General features: G+C 45.6%; 1 protein-coding gene across 3 annotated transcripts in view; it reads left to right on the top strand.

Moving 5' to 3' along the window:
* Nucleotides 1-17,238, top strand: part of plxna4 (plexin A4) — a 248,207-nt gene extending 230,969 nt beyond the window's left edge. For 2 of the 3 annotated variants that reach the window (XM_041977658.1, XM_041977657.1), the window contains exons 30-32: nt 456-668; nt 2,967-3,117; nt 13,683-17,238. In XM_041977658.1, the coding sequence (XP_041833592.1) occupies nt 456-668; nt 2,967-3,117; nt 13,683-13,778 (460 nt within the window). In that variant the 3' untranslated portion in view covers nt 13,779-17,238. Of the gene's footprint in view, nt 1-455; nt 673-2,966; nt 3,118-13,682 lie in introns of those variants that run through there. The other variant, XM_041977659.1, reaches the window with a different exon arrangement.
* Nucleotides 17,239-20,304: the final 3,066 nt, after the last annotated feature.

Below are 20,304 nucleotides of genomic sequence, written 5' to 3'. Positions count from 1 at the left end.
CTCAAAAGTCTAATAGACAACATTTCATTTTCAGGTTGCACTAAAAGTTGTCCAACATCCCACAAGCATCTCAAGTCAGGAAACCCAGTTGAATTGTGATTGATTGTAATTTGCTATCACAATGAGTGCAAATGTTGTATTACTTGTGAATTTCCAAGTTTATTTCCATTTATATTCTTATATTAATATTAAGTTAAAGAGAGGAACTGTGGGTAATAGTTTACATATTGGCAGAGAGAAAGAAAGTTAGGTCAGGTGAATGTTTTTGAATTATGTTATATACTATAGATGTGTGAAGACCTGTGTTTTTTCGTGTGAAAAAATTGTTTTTATCATGAAAATCACAATGTGCTGTTTTTGGTATGAAAAGTGCTTTTATAAATAAGATTTGATGTGATAAGTTGTAAATAGTTTGCCACTGAACTACTTTGTTCTCTTGTTCCAACTTTGTGCAGCCTACCTCTGCGTTTCTGGGTGAATGTGATCAAGAACCCACAGTTTGTGTTTGACATCCACAAGAGCAGTATCACAGATGCCTGCCTGTCTGTGGTGGCCCAGACCTTTATGGACTCTTGCTCCACCTCAGAACACCGCCTTGGGAAAGACTCACCCTCCAACAAGCTGCTTTATGCCAAGGACATCCCCAGCTATAAGAGCTGGGTGGAGAGGTGAGCTGTCCATAGACACATGTGCACACACCAATCACTAGATAAATGAAGAGGGAGAAACTTGCATTAGCTATGTTTCAGGCTAACAAATGCAATGCGACTATAGCACTGATCTATGAGCTGTGAAAGCCAATCCAAATTACAACTCAGTGGGGATGGATGAGTGTGCCCAGGGCACGAGAGCTACATTACAGAGTGTTGGTGTGTTGGAACATGTAGAGGTGCATGAAGCAGAACGCACTAATTTTGTTTTTTGGCTACAATGGAGGGACTTTGGTACTGTAAAGTGGTATACAGTTATTATGCATTTCTAGCGTCATCAAAGAGAATATGTAGGCATAGCATAACCAAATGAGCTTCAAGCTGATGTCTGATTAAAAACAACTGGATTTGAGGTGAGGAAACTATGACAGTCCAATGTACACACCAATGTACCGGAAATCATGCAATACCAAACGTTCTGTCGTTTGGAATGCAAACTGCTATTAAATGCTTAAATGTTTTTTGTAATTAATCAAAGTTAACGCATTTAAGTTCCACCCCTAATAAGTACACAATTAAGTAAAATAAAATAAAAATAAAATGAAGTAGACTAAACAAGATAAAATTACAATTCAGTTTAAAGCTAAGTGAAAAAGGTAGGTCTTAAACAGGCAGCTCCACAGACGAGGGCCGTAATGGTGAAAAGAGGCCTTACCTTGTGTTTTAGTCCTGACTTTAGGAACAATTAAAAGGCCAGTACCAGAGGACCTCAGGGTCTGTGAGGGCTTATAATTTAAAAGTAGGTCAGATAAATAAGAAGGCCCAAGACTACTTAGACATTTATAAACAACTAAAAAAACCTTAAAATTCATCCTGAAATGTGCAGTGATTTTAAAACTGATGTAATGTGTTCCCATCCTCTGGTCCTCGTCAGAACACGTGCTGCTAAATTCTGAAGTAGTTGTAGGTTTGAAAAATGCTTTTTGGGAAGACCAGAGTATTACAATAATCTATTCTACTAGAAGTAAAAGCATGCATCAGCACCTTCAAAAGAGGAGAATATTTATTATATAGCACGTAGTCCCTTTCCATTCCAAACCCACTGACACTTTTGACATTGGACTTAAAGGTCTTTAGTCAAAACAATAAAGTTTAGAGACCAATCCAAATATAAAGATAGTTTATTGATTTTTAGTGTATAAAATCCCACACAGATCTACTATCACAAAGCTGAGTGCTCTGGTCAGCTTTATCAGAGGAGGATTAAGGCTGTTAGATAAAAACAAAATCTGAAGTTTCATGTTATTTCAACACAATGCTGTACATGGTAAAGTTTATATCATGTCATATTTGCATTAGACACTTGTTTACTGAGTCACGAAACGAATGTTATGAAAGAGAACTTAAGGTTACTTGTGTAACCCTGGATCTGTGAGTAGCAGGAGGGTGTCACCAGGCCACCCTCCTTGCTCATTCATAGGGAGGAAGCAGGAAAAAGGAGCATCCTGTAAGGTCATGCACAGAGCATTCCCAATATGAGACACCCATTCATGCTACTCAGAAAACTCAGATAAGTAACCTGCATTCAACATACATTGCTTTTTACTAAAAGCAAGGGCAAAAAACCGCCAATCTACTTTACTTTAAATCAGATAATTTCAATATTACTGACAGAATATAAAAATCTTGTAATCTAAGTTGGTAGTACATAAAAAAGACTTGAATTTATGGTTATGGTAGCTGATATGCTATATAAATTATTTAAAGATGATTTCTTGAAGCACATCATTTATTCTGAGGTTTAAAAGAAAAAGGTAAACAAGCACACCTGGTCTCTACTCCAACAATCACCTGCTTTAAGCTTCCCATTACAGCCTCCCATCAATGAACAGGTGTTGATATGGGTATGACCTCTGTGAGCAATACCCACCTGCTTTTCCTTTGCTCTGAACCCTTGTTTTTCCATTCACACTCCTGAAATTATAGTGCTATACACTGGGTCTGTCTTCAAGCAGTGGCTGGAATTTAATATGTTAATAAGCAGCTTTAATTAACATAGTTGATATGAGAAACACAGCTGTCACTGACAGTGACTGATTACCTTTACATCAGTGCAGCATGTGTGCATGTCTACTGCTGTGGTGCTGAACTTGAAGGCCTCTCAGTAACTATAATGACTCCATTTCTGTCACTTTAACATGAAACGTGTGGCTTTATGCGTTAATATATTTTCAAATAGCTGTTAGACTAGACTACAGGTTAAAAATCTTTATTAAAGCCATTTTTGAGGTTATTCTTCTTCTTGCCTTTCAACAGGTACTACTCAGACATTAGCAAGATGCCAGTGATCAGTGACCAGGACATGAATGCCTATTTGGCAGAACAGTCACGGATGCACATGAATGAGTTCAACACCATGAGCTCCCTCAGTGAGATCTACTCCTATGTTGGAAAATACACTGAGGAGGTATGTAATACTGTTATTTACACTTCTAAACAACACATTTTGCACACCTTATCTGAAGAGTATGAAGCACAGTTTTGGCTTTAAACATCATATTCCACTATCTCCTTGGATTGTGCAGTATATCAAATATTGAATTTGATTTCGGCTCCAAAATGGCACGCGCACCTGTGCCACTTCTGGGCAAATACCGTGCAAATAACAGACCCTCCGCCAAAGCTGCAGCCACTGTTTCCAACTTAGCACCTTTGCTGCTATATTTAGTGAGTATTCAGATCCTTCTAGCAACTTTATAGGTTGATATTGTAGACTGATGTGAAAGCATTTATCATTTTTAATTTTCTTAACGTGCAAGTACACCCCCTACTTTTTGAGAAATGACAGAAATTGCAAGGGTTAGGGTGCAAGATGTGGTATGATAAGGGGGTGGGGAATACGCAGGCAGAAATGACTGAATGACAGACAGCAGGTCAGCGGCCACTAGCAAGATTCACAAAGCACTTAAACCCCAGAGCAGTATTTGAGGTTAGAAGACTTTTCCCCTCCAGAATCCCCTCAGCTAACAAGAACAAGATGGTCCTGAACCATATCAGTTAGGGTATATGTTATATACCCGGGACTGCTGCAGCTTATTTCCAATCGAAAGAAATAAACTATAACTCACCCTGGCTTCTAATGTGTATATACAACCTAAACACAAGACAGTTTTATCTTGTTTATTCTTTTTTTTATTTTTTATTTTATGGTGGGGGCATATCGTCCTGGTCATATCTCATTCCTTGGAGCAATAAGTAATTGTGTCAAACAGTCGTGATTTGTTTTCCATAATCGAGCAGCCCTACCAACCTCCACCTTGTTCAGATGGCAACAGAGGAAAACAGGAGCTTTCACGTAGGGTGCAATGGGCACTGTGCTCTGCAGCGACATGTCAGCACATCCAATCATAGAGAATCTGACAGATTTCAACAATCAGCCACTTCAGACAAACCGCAAGACATTGTCAAGAGTTGATGGCTACATGAAGTAGACCTGGAAGGAGTTACTATAAAGGTGTAGCTGTTGCTTGTCTTCAGTAAAAATTTATGCCAACACTTCTCTTTGACAGTTTGACAGACCATCCAAGTTTGACACTGGAAAAAGTAACCATTTCCTGGGACTGAACTTGAATGCAGTTTGCATGTTCAAAGCATATACAGCATCCTTGGTGAAAGCAACATTATAGCGCTTTTAAAATCATCCATGTACACATTAAAATTCCACACTCATGCATACAAGACACCCTATACAGATTTGAATCAGTGGTATTGATACTGTATGTGAGAGGTTATATAGGTGTTTGTGTGAGTGAGAGGTAATTTTGTCACAGAAGAGGCTGGATTACAACTGGAATGCAGAGAACGCATGCATGCTCGCTACACCCTGTTGTGACTTTTTCTGGTGATATTGAAGACTTTCGGAGACTGAGATGAGAAAACTTTAGGTTAAGAAATTAACCCCAGTTCTCTGAAACATGAGTGAGGTATCTCACTATGGGACACGCCCCCAGACGCTGTCCCCAGAAGCCCTTTTTCATTACGCAAGTCCTGACTGGCACGACTGCTCTGTAAGGGAGGGGCTTCCTCCCGCTATAAAAGCTTGACGTGACCATCTCTTTTTAGTCTAGGTAAGCACACCTCTTCCTCGCTCCAGGCAAGGAGGGTGGTCTGGTGAGATACATCACTCATGTTTCAGAGAACCGGGGTTAATTTCTTAACCTAAAGTTCTCTTTCAACATTCGTTTCGGTATCTCACTATGGGATGTAGAGACTCCCGTACTGCCAGACAGGCTTACCTCGAAGACCCTTTAAGAGTTCACACAGACACGGTGCCCACGCTCAACACTGTGTGAGACAGTGAGGGAGCAGTGACATCCAAACTGAAAAATCTAGCGAAAGTAGGCGGTGTCGCCCAGTTGGCGGCTGCACAGATGTCTTCCACAGAAGTGCCCCCAAACAGAGCCCAGGATGCAGCAATCCTACGAGTGGAATGAGCACGCAAGCCTGTAGGGGGTTGTAACCCATTGCTGCCATATACCATTGCAATGGCGCCCGTAATCCAGTGGGACAATTTCTGCTTAGTGAGGGGCTTCCCCCTGTAGGGTGGGGCCCATGAGACAAACAGCTGCTCAGATTTCCTGAATCCAGCTGTTCAATCCACATAAATGCGTAACGCCCGCACAGGGCAGAGAGGGTGAAGCCGCTCGTGCTCCTGCGACGAGAAAGGTGGCGGGTAGAAGACCAACAGTTCGATGGGGCGGTATGACCGGCCCGGGTTGAAGACCTTCGGCACAAACGCAGGGTTAGGCTTAAGCAGAACCTTAGAATTCCCCATCAGAAACTGCATACAGGCTGGGTTAACTGACAACGCCTGGATGTCACCCACGCGCTTGGCTGAAACCAACGCAAGCAGCAAAGCCGTCTTAAATGACAGCATTTTCAACTCAGCTTGGCTCGAAAGGTTGGCGCGACAGCGCATCAAGCACTACAGGTAAATCCCATGGAGCGGTTAGGCTCCTGGAGACTGGGCGGAGACGACGTGCGCCCCTCATAAACTGACAAACGAGCGGGTGCTGGCCCACCGTTTTGTCCTCAAAACCTATATGACACACCAATATGGCAGCCAGATAGACCTTGACTGTGGAAAAAGCCAAACCTTTATCCAGCAGCTTCTGTAAAAAAAGTCAAAACAGTGGGAATGGGGCTCTGAAAAGCCACCACCCCTGCTGCCGCACACCAGTCCTCAAACGCACGCCATTTGCCATCATGCTGCGCGTGGAGGAGGATCTGGCGCTTTGAATGGTGTTAATGATGTTCTGTGGGAGGTAACCAAGTTCAACCTCTCACGGGCCAAGCCCACAAAGCCATGTGCTCCGGGTGAGGGTGGAAAATCTCCCTGCGCGCCTGTGACAGAAGATCTCTGTGCGGAGGTAGAGGCCACGGCTGGCTGCAAAGCAGCTGAAAGATTTCTGCCAGCCAGTGTTTCCCAGGCCACCAGGGTGCTATCAGGATGAGGGAGTGGCCCCCCTCCCGCACCCTGGCTATAGTGGGAATGATCAGCTCCAGCAGAAGAAACGCGTATAGAAGGAGGCGTGGCCATTCGTGCGCTAACGCATCCAAACCCAGTGGAGCGCTCTGATCGGTCAGAGAGTAAAACATTGGGCACTGAGCCTTTTCCCTCGACGCAAAGAGGTCGATCTCTGCTCGGCCATATTTGTCCCATATCAGGGTCACTACCTCGCTGTGGAGTTTCCAATCCTTGTAGCGAGGGTGGCCTCTGGACAGCAGGTCTGCCCCCCTGGTTCAAAATGCCTGGCACATGAGTAGCTCTCAGCGATAACAGGCGAGAGCTGCTCCATACTATCAGCCTGTGTGCCAACGTGTGCAGATGGCGTGAGCGCAGACCACCTTGTCTGTTGATATACGCCGCCACTGTGGTGTTGTGGGTCCTGACCAAAACATGTTGTCCTCTCAGAAGAGGCAAAAAATGTATCAACGCCAAGGAGACCGCCAGCAGTTCCAGGCAGTTTATGTGAACCGATTGCATCTGTTAACGCCATAAACCGTTCACTGTCCTGCCTTCGTGCATCCTGACATGGAGGCATCCGTAGTGACAACCTTCCTGGTTAACACGGTCCCCCATGGCAACTCCCATGGTCAGGAATGCTGTGCGTTTCCAAGGATTCAGAGCCTGGACTCGGCAGTGACCGTGAAGTGCCCCCCTGCAGAAAAGTGCCAGACAAGCCCGAAGAGCTTTCACCCTTTCCACAGAGAGACGTGCCCGGAACTTGACACTTGAACTTGAGTTTAGTGAAAAGCCTATGAATGTGATGTCCTGAGTTGGGGACAAAACGCTCTTTTCCCAATTTATTGTGAAGCCCAGAGCAGCCAGGTGTGAAGTTAGCACCCTGATGTGTGCCTGAACCTCCTCTTGAGACTGTGCTGCAAGAAGCCAATCGTCTATGTACGTTGCCAGGCGCATCCACCTCTCCCTCAGGGGAGCGATGGCAGCCTCGGTGCATTTTACAAAAACCCGTGGACTTAGCGAAAGACCGAACGGGAGCACCAGACATTCTTAACATTTCCCTTGGAAGGAAAATCTGAGGTATTTTCTGTGAGGGGGGTAAATAGGGACGTGAAAATAAGCGTCCTTTAAGTCTATGGAGACGAACCAGTCTCCTGGACGTATAAACCGTTTTAGAGCTGCGTGCGTCAGCATTCTGAACTTGTACTGTATTAAGTATCTGTTCAGAGCACGCAAATCTAGTATTGGCAGCAGACCCCTGTCCTTTTTCGGGACGAGAAAATATCTCGAATAAAAGCCGCTCTGGCTTCGCTCTGGTGGCACAAGCTGAATTGCTCCCTTGTTCTGCAGGGTGGAGATTTCCTCCTGCAAAACACAAGCCCTGTTTCCCCGGGCCTGTGACTGCAGTATCCCGTTGAAACGGGATGGGGTGGAGGCAAACTGGAGTCTGTAACCTCTAATTACAGTCTTCATTGCCCAGTCCGATGCCTGACACATCCTCCACTGTGGTGCTTTGTCTGCTAATGGGCCGAGTGGCGTTAGATTTGCAGACCCAGAGCGCACCAACACGCTGGGCTGCATCGCAGCAGGGCCTTTGCCCAGTCACATTCTGTCCCATTATTTTCACTTTTTTTATTGTGCATGTTTTTAATGGCTGCGCCCTCGGCTCAGGACCTGGCTGCGCGCCGTAACAGAACTTTAATGAACTTATAGGGGAGGAGGGGAAGTGTGTGCTCGGGCACTGGTGTGTGCTCAGGCACTGGTGTGTGGCACCAGGACCCAGCTCTGGCTCCACTGAGCTCTCGGCAGGTCCGGTCCTCCTCCTTTTGGCGTGGCTGTGTGCGGGGCGCTCTGGCACAGTCTTTGCACATCCTATGAACAGTCCTGAACATGTCCGCATCTGCATTGGCGGGGACAGAACGTATCCTGGAGGGGAGGGGGCAGGCGTCTGTCTGAGCCCGTTTATCCTCCCCGGTGGCTGCGCCCTAGGTAGCTCGCCTCTTGGCGCCCAGAGTGACCGGAGGGGCCGCTGGTTCCCTCGGAGTCACACTGGGGGCAAAGGGCTTCTTTGCCCAAGCGCCCTTGAGATCCGGCGGTTTCCCGTGAGCGCGGTCGCTCGGCTGCAGCTGACGTTTGCTGATGCGGTAAGCTGGCCGAGCTGTCGCATGAGCGAACGTCTGCCGGGGTGCAGGGGTTGGAGTAGGTGGCACTTTTCTGGGGAGGCACAGCTGCAGTGCTTCACCTTCTCGCTTCTTCTCACAGCGTTTTTGCATCGTGGCTACAGCGGGGCCGAAAAGCCCTTTCGGATCCACTGGCACGTCGAGGAGTTGAGCCTTTTCCTTTTGAGGCAGACTAGACAAATTCAGCCATTGGGCTCTCTCTTGAGCGACCATCAGGGCCATGGCTCTTCCAGAGGCCTGGACAGCGTACCTGTGGAGACGCAGACAGAGGTCCGTCACCACGCACAGTTCTTCCCACAGGTCTGAGGTCGGTGTGGTGGACATGTCCTCCTGTAATTCCGCCTGGTAGGCAAGGAGCAGCGACGACGCATTCAATGCTTTCACCGACAGTGCCACCGATTTATAGCCCTTCTCCTTCATGGATGACTGGAAACAGTCGGCTTTGGACGGCAGGGTAGGGCCTGCCGTAGTCATGGTGGACTTTTGGGTGGGATGGAGGTGGGACGCCAGGAGAGGTTCGACCGGAGGCAGGCGGGAAAAACCTCTTTCATCCATGTCAGCCCAGTCAAGCGCCGACCCTCCCTGGACGGGGTTCTTGGCGGAAGACCGGGTTGCCTCCTCCAGGCATTCCGGAAAGACCAGTAGCAGCTGTTTGGTTGAAGATTTCGCTCTCGGGAGCCTCTTTCCCTCGTAGCGGGACGTGGTGGTCTCCGTTAGGGTTTCAGGCCACTCGATGCTCAGCTTTGCAGCTGCTCTCCTACAAACGTCATGCAGGTCCACCGTTGCAGTCGGGTTTGGAGAGCCGCTGCACTTGCCACCCGAGGCCACCGGCTTTGCAGCCGGTGGAACAGAGAAGGGTTCGATATCTCCCTCGTCCTCTTCGGAACCGAGGCTGATAGACTCGTCCCCAGAGTCAGAGTCAACTCCCGCGAAGTCACCGAGCTCCAGAGGGCTGGCTTCCTGCTCGTCAGGGTCGGTTAAGGGGCAACAGCATCTAGCTGGTCACCCCAGCTGGTGCCCATGGGGATGGTGTTTCCCTGGCCACTCTCAGTCAGCTCCTGTGGTGGTGGGATGGTTACTCCCGTCACTGGGTTTCACTGAGCTTGGAGTTTTCCTCACCATGGAGAAGAACAAGCTACCACCCGAGTCGTGCGCATGCGGTAGCAAAATTTCCTGTTCAGATACCATGCTACTTGTGCTGGGTGTCTAGGGCTGCAACATGCCCAGGATGAGTTAGCATTCCCGGCTAGCTGTAAGCATTGTGCACGCCTGTCTCTCAAGACTCGAAGGCGCAGGCTAGCATGCCAAGCTAGCCTGTCGTCCACAATGTAGCCATACCACCACCACAGGAGCTGAGTAAGAGCATCCAGGGAAACGTCATCCCTATGGGCACCAGCTGGAGGATGTTGCCCTGTTAACCAACCCTGACAAGCAGGAGTCCAGCCTTCTGGGGCTCGGTGACTTTGCAGGAGTCGACTCTGACTCTGGGGACGAGTCCATCAGCCTCGGTTCCGAAGAGGACAAGGGAGAAATCGAACCGTTCTCTGTTCCACTGGCTGCAAAGCCGATGGCCTGGGGTGGCATGTGCAGCGGCTCTCCAAACCCAACTGCAATGGTGGACCTGCATGACGTTTGTAGAAGAGCAGCTGCAAAGCTGGGTATCGAGTGGTCTAAAACCTTAACGGAGACCACCACATCCCGCTATGAGGAAGAGAGGTCCCCTGAGAGCAAAATCTTCAACCAAGCAGCTGCTGCCGGTCTTCCCAGAATGCCTGAAGGAAGCAACCTGGTCATGGAGTAATTCTCTCTCTGTCAAGAACCCCATCCAGGGAGGGTCAGCGCTTGACTGGGCTGATGTGGAAGAAAGAGGTTTCTTCTGCCTGCCTCCGGTCGGACCTCTCCTGGCATCCCACCTCCATTCCACCCAAAAAACCACCATGACTACAGCAGGCCCTACCCTGCCATCCAAAGCCGACTGTTTCCAGTCATCCATGAAGGAGAAGTCTTATAAATCGGTGGCAATGTCGGTGAAAGCATTAAGCATTAAGTGCGTTGTCACTACTCCTTGCCTACCAGGAGGAGATGTCAACTACACCGACCTCAGACCTGTGGGAAGAACTGTGCGTGGTGACAGACTTCCGTCTGCATCTCCACAAGTGTACTGTCCAGGCCTCTGGAAGAGCTATGGCCCTGATGGTCGCTCAAGAGAGCCCAGTGGCTGAATTTGTCTAGTCTGCCTCAAAAAGAAAAGACTCAACTCCTCTATGTGCCCGTGGATCCGAAAAGGCTTTTCAGTGGCCACGATGCAAAAGCGCTGTGAGGAGAAGAAGCGAGAAGGAGAAGCACTACAGCTGTGCCTCCCCAGAAAGTGCCACCCACTCTAACTTCTGCACCCTGGCAGACGTTCGCTCATGCGACAGCTCGGCCAGCTTACTGCATCAGCAAACGTCAGCCTCGGCCACAGCCAAGCGACCGCGGTCACAGGAAACCGTGGACCTCAAGGGCACTTGGGCAAAGAAGCCTTATGCCCCTAGTGTGGCTTAACGGGAACCAGCAGCTCTGCCGGTCACTCTGAGTCACCACACACCAGTGCTTAAGCACACGCCAGTGCCCAAGGACACACTTCCTCTCCTCCCCTATAAGTTCATTAAAGTTCTGTTATGGTGTGCAGCCAAGCTCCGAGCCGAGGGTGCAACCATTAAAAACATGCACAATAAAAAAAAATGGAAAATAATGGGACAATGTAACTGAATGCAAATGACGCTACAAGACAGTGTCATGTGCATTTGCACTCAGTGACAGCAGGCCGTGTGTCTCGCTGTCACAGGAGGAGTAGGCCCTGCTGCAATTCAGCCCATGGTTTTGGTGCTCTCTGTGTCTGCAGATGTAATGCCATTTAGCCCATTAACGGACAAAGCACCGCAGTGGAGGATGTCTTGGGCATCGGACTGGGTAATGAAGACTGTAATTAGAGGTTACAGACTCCAGTTTGCCTCCACCCCATCCTGTTTCAACGGAATACTGCAGTCGCAGACCTGGGAAGACAAGGCTCGTATTTTGCAGGAGGAAATCTTTACCCTGCAGAACAACGGAGCCATTCAGTTTGTACCACCAGAGCAGAGCCAGAGCGGCTTTTATTTGAGATATTTTCTCGTCCCCAAAAAGGATGGGGGTCTGCGGCAGAAACTAGATTTGCGTGCTCTGAACAGATACTTAATACAGTACACATTCAGAATGCTGATGCATGCAGCTCTAATACGGTTTATACATCCAGGAGACTGGTTCGTCTCCATAGACTTAAAGGATGTCCTCATTTTTTCCCCCACACAGAATAGACTTCAGATTTGCCTTCCAAGGGAAATGTTACGAATGTCTAGTGCTCACGTTTGGTCTTTCTCTAAGTCCATGGGTTTTTGTAAAATGCACCGAGGCTGCCATTGCTCCCCTGAGGGAGAGGGGAATGCGACTGGTGATGTACATAGATGACTGGCTTCTTGCAGCACAGTCTCACAAAGTGGTTCAGGCACACATCAGGGTGTTCACATCACACCTGGCTGCTCTGGGCTTCACAATATATTGGGAAAAGAGCGTTTTGTCTCCAACTCGGGACATCACATTCATAGGCTTGTCCCTAAACTCAAGTTCAAGTGTCAAGTTCCGGGCACGTCTCTCTGTGGAAAGGGTGAAAGCTCTTTGGGCGCGTGGCTAAAATTCAGACTATATCTGACACTGCTTGGGCTGATGGCATCAGTGCTGGTGGTGATCCCATTTGGCCGTCTGCACATGCACCTGTTCCAGTGGTGGGTTGCATCACTCAAACTGAGTCCGGGGCATCACTGCCGAGTCCTGATCTCACAGACGTGCGTCCTGGCTTTGCATCTTTAGAAACACACAGCATTCCAGACCATGGGCGTTGCCATGGGGACTGTGTTAACAAGAAGGTTGTTACTACGGACGCCTCCATGTCAGGATGGGGTGCCCGACACAAAGGCAGAACAGTGAACTGTTCATGGAGTTAACAGATGCAACTGATTCACATAAACTGTCTGGAGCACCTGGCAGTCTGTTTGGCGCTGAGACATTTTTTGTTTCTTCTGAGAAGGCAACATGTTTTGGTCAGCACCGACAACACCACAGTGGTGGCGTATATCAACAGACAAGGTGGTCTGCGCACACATTGGCACACAGGCTGATAGTGTGGAGCAGCTCTCATCTGTTATCGCCGAGAGTGGGCCAGCACCCGCTTGTTTGTCAGTTTATGAAAAGTGCACGTCGTCTCCGCCCAGTCTCCAGGAGCCCAACCGCTCCATGGGATTTACCTGTGGTGCTTGATGCACCCACCTTTTGAGCCACTGCAGCAAGCTGAGCTGAAAATGTTGTCATTTAGGACGGCTTTGCTGCTTCGTGGTCACTCCCCATTCTTAAAAGGATGGGGTGTGAACACTATGGGTAGGGTGGTGAATAGCATTTGGTCACAGAGGATGGCTTGGCTTCACATAAATGTGGTGGAGCTGCAGGCACCCTCCACTGCTATTCGTGGCCGTTTTAGTCAATGGTTTGATTTCCACCGGGTATGCCACAGCGCTTATCAGTGAAGGATTGTTGCAGCGCTCTGCTAAATTTACACGCTGAGTCAATTTTTGATGTTCCACGCACCCAGAATGCCTTCTTTCCACTGTTCACATAGGGGCAGACAGGAAATCAGCCACGGGAGCAGTGTAAAAGCTTCCGGTATTATTCAAAATAAAAGCCCCTGTGCAGATTTGCATGTGTTTAACCGGTCAGGGAGTCTCAATGATTTTTTTTTATTATTTATCATAGACGATGAGACGTTTATCCTGGAAGTGGAGAATCACAAGATTCTCTACACCTGCGATTTCATGATCGCACGGATCCTGCTAGGTCAGGGGTGCCCAAGTTCGGTCCTCGAGATCTACCATCCTGCAACTTTCAGGATTCAGGTGTGTTGGAGAAGGGTTGCATCTAAAAGTTGCAGGATGGTAGATCTCGAAGACCGGACTTGGGCACCCCTGTGCTAGGTGGACTGCACTCGCGGGTGCTCCTCACCATAGATTGCAGCACCATGGAAGTCGAACCAGGGATTATGTTTACCCAGCGTAAGTTAAAGCAGTTTCTGTAAGATGAATCATAGTTTCCATTAATGCACTGATGCCCAACTAATATGAGGAAATTATAACATGCCACTGCACATTAATATTGTATGGCCTTGGATAGTCAAACACAGAATGTAAATACTGCCTGCTGTTTGTGGTGTTGAGTACCTTCGGTAAAAGTGTATCTGTGTTTACCTTTTTGTCCTGCTGGCAGATTGTGTGTGCGCTGGAGCAGGACGATTCAGCAAGGAAACAGAGGCTGGCCTTCAAGCTGGAGCAGGTGGTGGCCTTCATGAGTCTGGAGAGCTGAGAACCGCACTTCCCAGGGTGCACTGGGAAGAGACCCCGTCAGAAACCGAGCTGTGCCTGAGCGAAGACCTGTCCCCATCTTTTTCATCATGTGACTTCCTCCCTCCGCTTTTAAGAGATGACTTCTTCCTGAAACCTTTTTCTGCTTCCTCTTCCTCCCTGAGAGATATTTTGGTTTCCTCATCCACTCTGCTGCATAGACTAGTTTGCCTGAATATTTGTAAGGGGTGGCTGGTGACTGAGGTTGGTGTCTCCCATAGAGCAGTGTGGGGCATCCTTCAGGTTCACCACAGGGGGAGCTTCTAGGGGTGATTTTCTGAAAGCTGGCCATATTGGCACACTTCAGTCCCCTTGCTGGGAAAAAAAGAGGGGAAAAACATTTTTATGTTGCCTTCAAAAATTTACACTGATAGTGATTCTTTGAAAACCATGATGTTTGGTCCATTAGTTGAACTTTTCAAGATAGGATAGTTGAGATAAAACCATCTCTAGAGTTCAGTTTATTGTAGGTCTATATTCAACATATGGAATCAAGTGGAAGCATCAAAAGTGATGACTGCAAGCCAAATGAACACCTCTGAAGAAAATTAATGCAAGGATGGTTTGCCAAGTTTACACTGTACCTTCAAGCAAAGCATACATATCCGTAAAATCTGGGCTGAGTCCAGGCAAACCTAGAATGTTCTTGTGTTCTTTCAATGTAGCTGGAGTTGTATTTAAGAAAAAGACTGATGGGGATAGGGAAGAATTATTACTCTTCTGAACTTTTCCTTTACTGAAATATGACAAAAAATAAAACTACTGTTTAGTCTGTTGCAACATTCACACATTTTTACCTGCCCAGCACAAATACAAGAAAATGCTCATGATTTCTGCTTCCATTTGGCTTATGTGGCTACTGCAAAATTAAGCTATGAGATGAAACCCTGGAGCCCTACCCAAGTTGGATCCTCTACAAAAGCACACAAACAACTCTGGAAGACAGTGTTCAGACTATTACAAAAACACCAGTTAGCTGTCTCTTCCAATCTTGTCACTACTACAATGGTCCTTTAAAGCACACACATGCACAGATACAAAAACAATCAGCAAACATCCTGACTGCCCAGATATCTACACCAATCCTGGAAGAAGGGAAGAGCTGACTGAGATGTACTGGGTAAGAAACTGCTGTATCAATAAAAACAGGAATGATTCAATACAGTATAGCCAGAGATGGCTGACTGCTACCAATAGGGGCTCTGTTGTTTGTGATAGTAGCACCTCTTTCCCAGGATGTTCTTATTAAAAGACTTTTGTGTGGAGAATAAAAATGAGATGGACTTAGCTGGTCAGCCAAAAACCAAAGGAGCTTGAAATTTTCAAAATGGTCAAAATGTATTTATAAAGTGCCACTGAGGAACTGACAAAAAAAAAGGACTATGTATATGACAACCACTTCTAATACAAAAATATTGTGACTGGAACTTTAAGAAGCCTGTGTAATTTTTCTGACCTCAGTGTGTCGAGGTGAGCGGCTCTGTGGGCGACGTGATCTGATCCTTCTTTCTTTCCATCGTCCCGGGTCTCTCTGGCACTCGGCACACCATTCACCCTTTTGTCCAGCTCCTGACATACCAGTTTCTTATCTGTTTTTGCACAAGCGTTGGAGATGGTAGCTAGTTGCATACGGCAAAACCCCAACTCTTGAGTGTGTAACTGTGGAGGCGCTCTTTTCTGTATTAGTGTAGTTCTCCTCAGTGGCGGCAGGGGATGGAATTCTCCAAGCCTTGAAGAAAAAGGGAAGAAAAACAGGGAAAAAAAAATCAGTTAAAGCAGAGCAACAAGAGAGCGTCACGGACATTAACATTAGTTAAGATTTGTTGGACGTGAACCCTGATCATGGGAGTAAGCGACTGAAAGTGATGATGGAGGCGCCCTCCGTACCTTTTGACCTCTGCCCTTTCTTTTGCCTTGACAACGTGCCCCATGTGGTGATGTGAATGTGTGAAGACCGCCCTAGGTCCACCTTGGGTCCTTTATTGGCTTTTTAAGCGCATGTAAAACGTAAACAATTTAAGAAACTTATTTAAAAAAAAAAAAAGAAAAATAAGAAAATTAAGCCTTGCAATGATGATGTGGATGTGTTCTTTTATCTTTCTTTTGCTTGGAAGAATCAAGATGGAAAAGGATTGTTCAAGTAAGAAAAACTAACTTTCGTTTAAGGTGGAACCTTTATCCAGTTGAGCCCCTGCAGAATCTCATGCTCACAGTTTAGTGAAGTGGTAGATGCTAAATAAAACAGATATTGTATACCTTTGCATGTTGACCTATTTGGATGGTATGAAATGGAACTGCCTTGCTCAAAGATGTTTATATACTACTTCAACTATTAGGGACTTGGACACCATTTACATTCTCCATTACAGGTTTGGTGGCAGCCATGCCTTCACTGTGGCTTTAGTTTAGGTAGACAGAACATACTACTGAAGTTTCCATGTTTTTGCTGCTATAATATTTTGTTTTAAAAGTTTAGACCCCCACCCCAACCATCAGCGGAGCCCTGGACGAAGCTCTCATCAAATAAAAGATAACTCCTTGTGGCTTCATTTTACTAAAACAACAATATTGTGTTGCAGAAAAAAAAAACTTTCCATTTTAGCTGCCATAAACAAGCATGTACACCTGGAGGCAACTACATGTACTAGTGATTTATCCAGTTTAATGTAGCAGGAGAGGCATATTATACTTATGTATGAGACCGAGTTTGACTAGCGAGATTTTTCTTTGCCCTTTTGTCACGTGTGCTAGATATCAGTCATTGTCCATCAAGAAATTCATGTCAGTTGTTGCAGCTTAAAGGGGCATATTTACAAAGCACTTAATACATTTTATTTAATGAATCATTTACACAAATGTGTTTCTGGAAAGTGATGGTATTGGGTCTTTTTTTATATTTAAGATACAACTGAAGCACATATAGACAATATCAGCAAAGAATCTTTCCTCTGTGTAGCTAACATATACTGTGCCTAGGATACCCAAAGTTAATAACAAGCTGAAAGTCCTCAGCTGTCATTGTGAATCTGCCCCCCCAGTGCAACATCCTGTCTTTCATTACTCCCTTGCCCGTCCCTTCCCCTCCAACAAAGGTTGTCTGCTTGTAGCGACCTTGTGTTGCCAAGAGCACAGATAAAGTTTCCACCTTCAAACGTTTTGTAGGAACTAAAACTGTCCTCCTAGCTCAGTGTTATAGCAGGTGTTACACAAACATGCTAGAAAAGACTTTTACTAGATCATATTTGAAAGATAAAGAGTATGTTATTGAGAGATAAAACAAAACCTGGGGGATATAAGGCGAGCTTCTCTAACTTTGTTATAATTAATTGTATACCTGTGTATGTAAATATAATGCATTCCTATTTTGCAGTCAAGAACAAAATACTATTTGTAATATAGAATAAACTTTATTATGAAACCAGTATATGATTGCTTCTTTTTTTTTTCCTGAGGTGTAGAGCTATAATGGGATTATAAAAGTTAAATTGTAAATTAAACCTCTCTTGCAGGACCCTCTAACACAGTGGTTCTCAAACTTTTTGAGCCACGACTCCCATGCGACGATTTGGTGGTTAATTGTGTGATGTATCAGATGGGTCATCCTGCAGCATAATCTAAATGCAAGGCTGGAAAACGGCCATAATTTTCATAATTAGGATAAAGTGGGTTTTGGTGGTTCACCAGTGTGACAAGGCACCTACATACTGCAATATGGCATGTATGCTAACTTTGTTGTTCATGTGTTATTGTGTTAAAAGTTTATGGTGCCACTTTAAAAGATTTATCTCTTCATTAATAATTTAATTTAGAATAATGTGTAATCACATTACTGAGGCTTAAATTACATGGTATCTAAAACATGCTAAGCAGCGCAAAAAAAAAAACCCAATATTTTGCACATACACACTATTTAGTTTTTCCTTTGCATCCTCATAACAGGTGCTACAGAAGCCAGACTTAGTGTTCAGGAATGTTGAACCATCTCAGATCTCCCACTGTCTGGTGCCAGACATGGCAACAAAGAGGAGCTTCACAAAAATGCAGAAATCGAGTACAAAGCGGTGATATCCAGGTCAGGCAGTTTGTAAAACATCTTTGCAACCCAATGACTGACATCTTACACTAGAAGCATAAAAGCAAACATAGACCTATTAGAAATCAAATGAACAAAACACAACCCATAAATGTTGTTGCTACCCTACCTCTCAACCACTATATTTCCAGGACAAACTATTTAAAATTAATACATGAACCATAAAGAAACCAACAAGGACTCAAATACATAACATTTTCTATCCTCTCCAACTTGACAGCTTTTCCAGTCTATGTTCCAAGTTGCATTTCTTTCCTGCTGGCAAATAGCAAATTTTCCAATAAATGAATGCGGCTGGCTCATTGGGCCTGGACCTTTCATTATGCTTATTATTACTGTAGGTAATGCAAATTCTGCTTAGCAGCTAATCTAAGCTGAAGCTCCATGGGCTACAGATATTGTCAAGGGGAAGGTTACAAAAGCTTTGCTTCTTTGATGAGGTGTTCTCTGGCATGATGTAACCCAGATCTTAACGCAAGGAAAGCAAATATCTGCCACCATAATAAAAGGAGAACTGCAGCACTGGTAAAGATTAGTTGAACCTGAAAACTTCTTCCGCTTGAAGCCATTCAGGAAATCGCAGAGTCTGTGCCTCTAAGCAGACGTCAGTCTAAGAAGCTCAGCCATAAACTGCATTCAACAATCAACTGATTTTCCTCTCAAATCTGCATCATTCAATGTCATACATCAAAGGAGGTTAACATACACACTTTGATGTATTAATTTTTATTTGCCTCACTCAGTTTATCTCACAAAACACACAAGCCCTCGGACAAGTTTTCACAACCTTTTCATTTCCACGGCAAAATAAAGATATCTTGGGAACACCTTCTGTAGACATGTGGGACTGAAAAATAAGTCAGAGGTGAAAAAAAAAGGTAAATGGAAAACAGGAGTGACAAATGAGGAAATGGGAAGTTGTGTGTAGCATAGGAGGGCGAGGGAGGGGGAATAAGGTGCAGAAAACAGAGTGACAACCTGCTGGATGGGTATATATAGACAGGAGGCTGCGGCACTTCAGCAGACTCAGTGGCTTGGCGGGGACACAAGATTGAATTGCCCTAGTGTCACCCTCCATATACCAACCAGTGAACTGGGAGTAATGGGTGAGAAATAGAAAGAGGGAAGATGGAGGGACAGAAAAAAAACTGCTGTGTGTTACCCTAATTTTCTGACTAGTGAGCTGGGAATAATGGAGGGGAGGCAAGAGGTTCCTCTGAGGGGTGATGGGTTGAGAGAGGTTGGATGGAGGTAGCAGAGGGGGCAGGATGATAGAGAGCCGGCTATGATTGCTTTGCACTGGGGATGGCTTTCCACACCCCCATGATCACCGTAGCCCTTTAACCTCAAACCCCCACCAAGCCATCAAGTCCTCACACTCCGCTGTGATGTGGTCATAGACAGAAAAATAAAGATTTGAAGGCCTGTCCACATGAAGATGGAGTGATGGGCAAAAGAAGAAAGGAGAGCAGTTTGGTGATGTTGAGGCAATCGCTGTTGGGGGCTATGTGGGGTTATGGGGCTGTATGATCAATATGGTTGAACCTGCTGCTTTGGGGAATGGTGTCTATATTCATCTCCCTGCCTCCACCTCAGCTTTAAAGGCTTATCCTAAAGACAAGAAACCATTACGTTTAATGTCAAAACAGCAATTCAGAAGATAAATATCCATCTCCATCAGCTGCTCTGTCAAATATAAACACATCCAGGAAAGAAACTAATGTGACAGAAAAACACGAGGAAACGAATGAAGAATCGGAAGTGCTACGCTGTAAACATTATGGCATGTTGACATATGGAAACCGCAGAAGAAAATTTCATGTCCATCATTTACAATGATTGCACTTATCTTGGGGTTTAAAAACACTTCATGCTTATTAATGGTTTGGCCTGGCTAATGGCCTCAGCCTGTCGGATGTTTGTGATGCATCTTTGCTTTGGCTTTAAGAGGAGGAGGAGGGAATTTATCCAACACTGAAAAAAGTCAAACTGTTAAAAGGTGCAAAAAGCTTCAATCTTTTATAATCTCACTCTCCTTTGCTCTCTTCTTTTCCGAATGTTTTCCGGTTAATGTTAGCTCTAAAAGGTTAAAGCATCTTAAAAGTTCACTCATCTAACACTGTTTTTCTAAAGACTTGGTACCTGACAGAGTGCAGCTCAACTTAACAGAAGAAAAAAAAAAATCTGATCAACTTATACAGTCTTGTACATAACTTTAATCACGCTGTTTATAAAGATGTGTCATGCCTCTGTCTTCAGAATCAACTGCTGTTCGTGCTTTCTCTGAGAGATGTTTCATATTTTTACTCCCACAGATAGTGGGTAAGCTGCTGTTCTGTGCCCACAGGAGGACAAAACAACAATCAGATGAATTTACATGAGGGATATCTTTCAG

The sequence above is a fragment of the Melanotaenia boesemani genome, chromosome 23 (genome assembly GCF_017639745.1).
Source record: "Melanotaenia boesemani isolate fMelBoe1 chromosome 23, fMelBoe1.pri, whole genome shotgun sequence".
Taxonomy (NCBI): domain Eukaryota; kingdom Metazoa; phylum Chordata; class Actinopteri; order Atheriniformes; family Melanotaeniidae; genus Melanotaenia; species Melanotaenia boesemani.
Note: the sequence above shows the minus strand (reverse complement) of the source record. Positions and strands in the feature narration are given on the sequence as shown.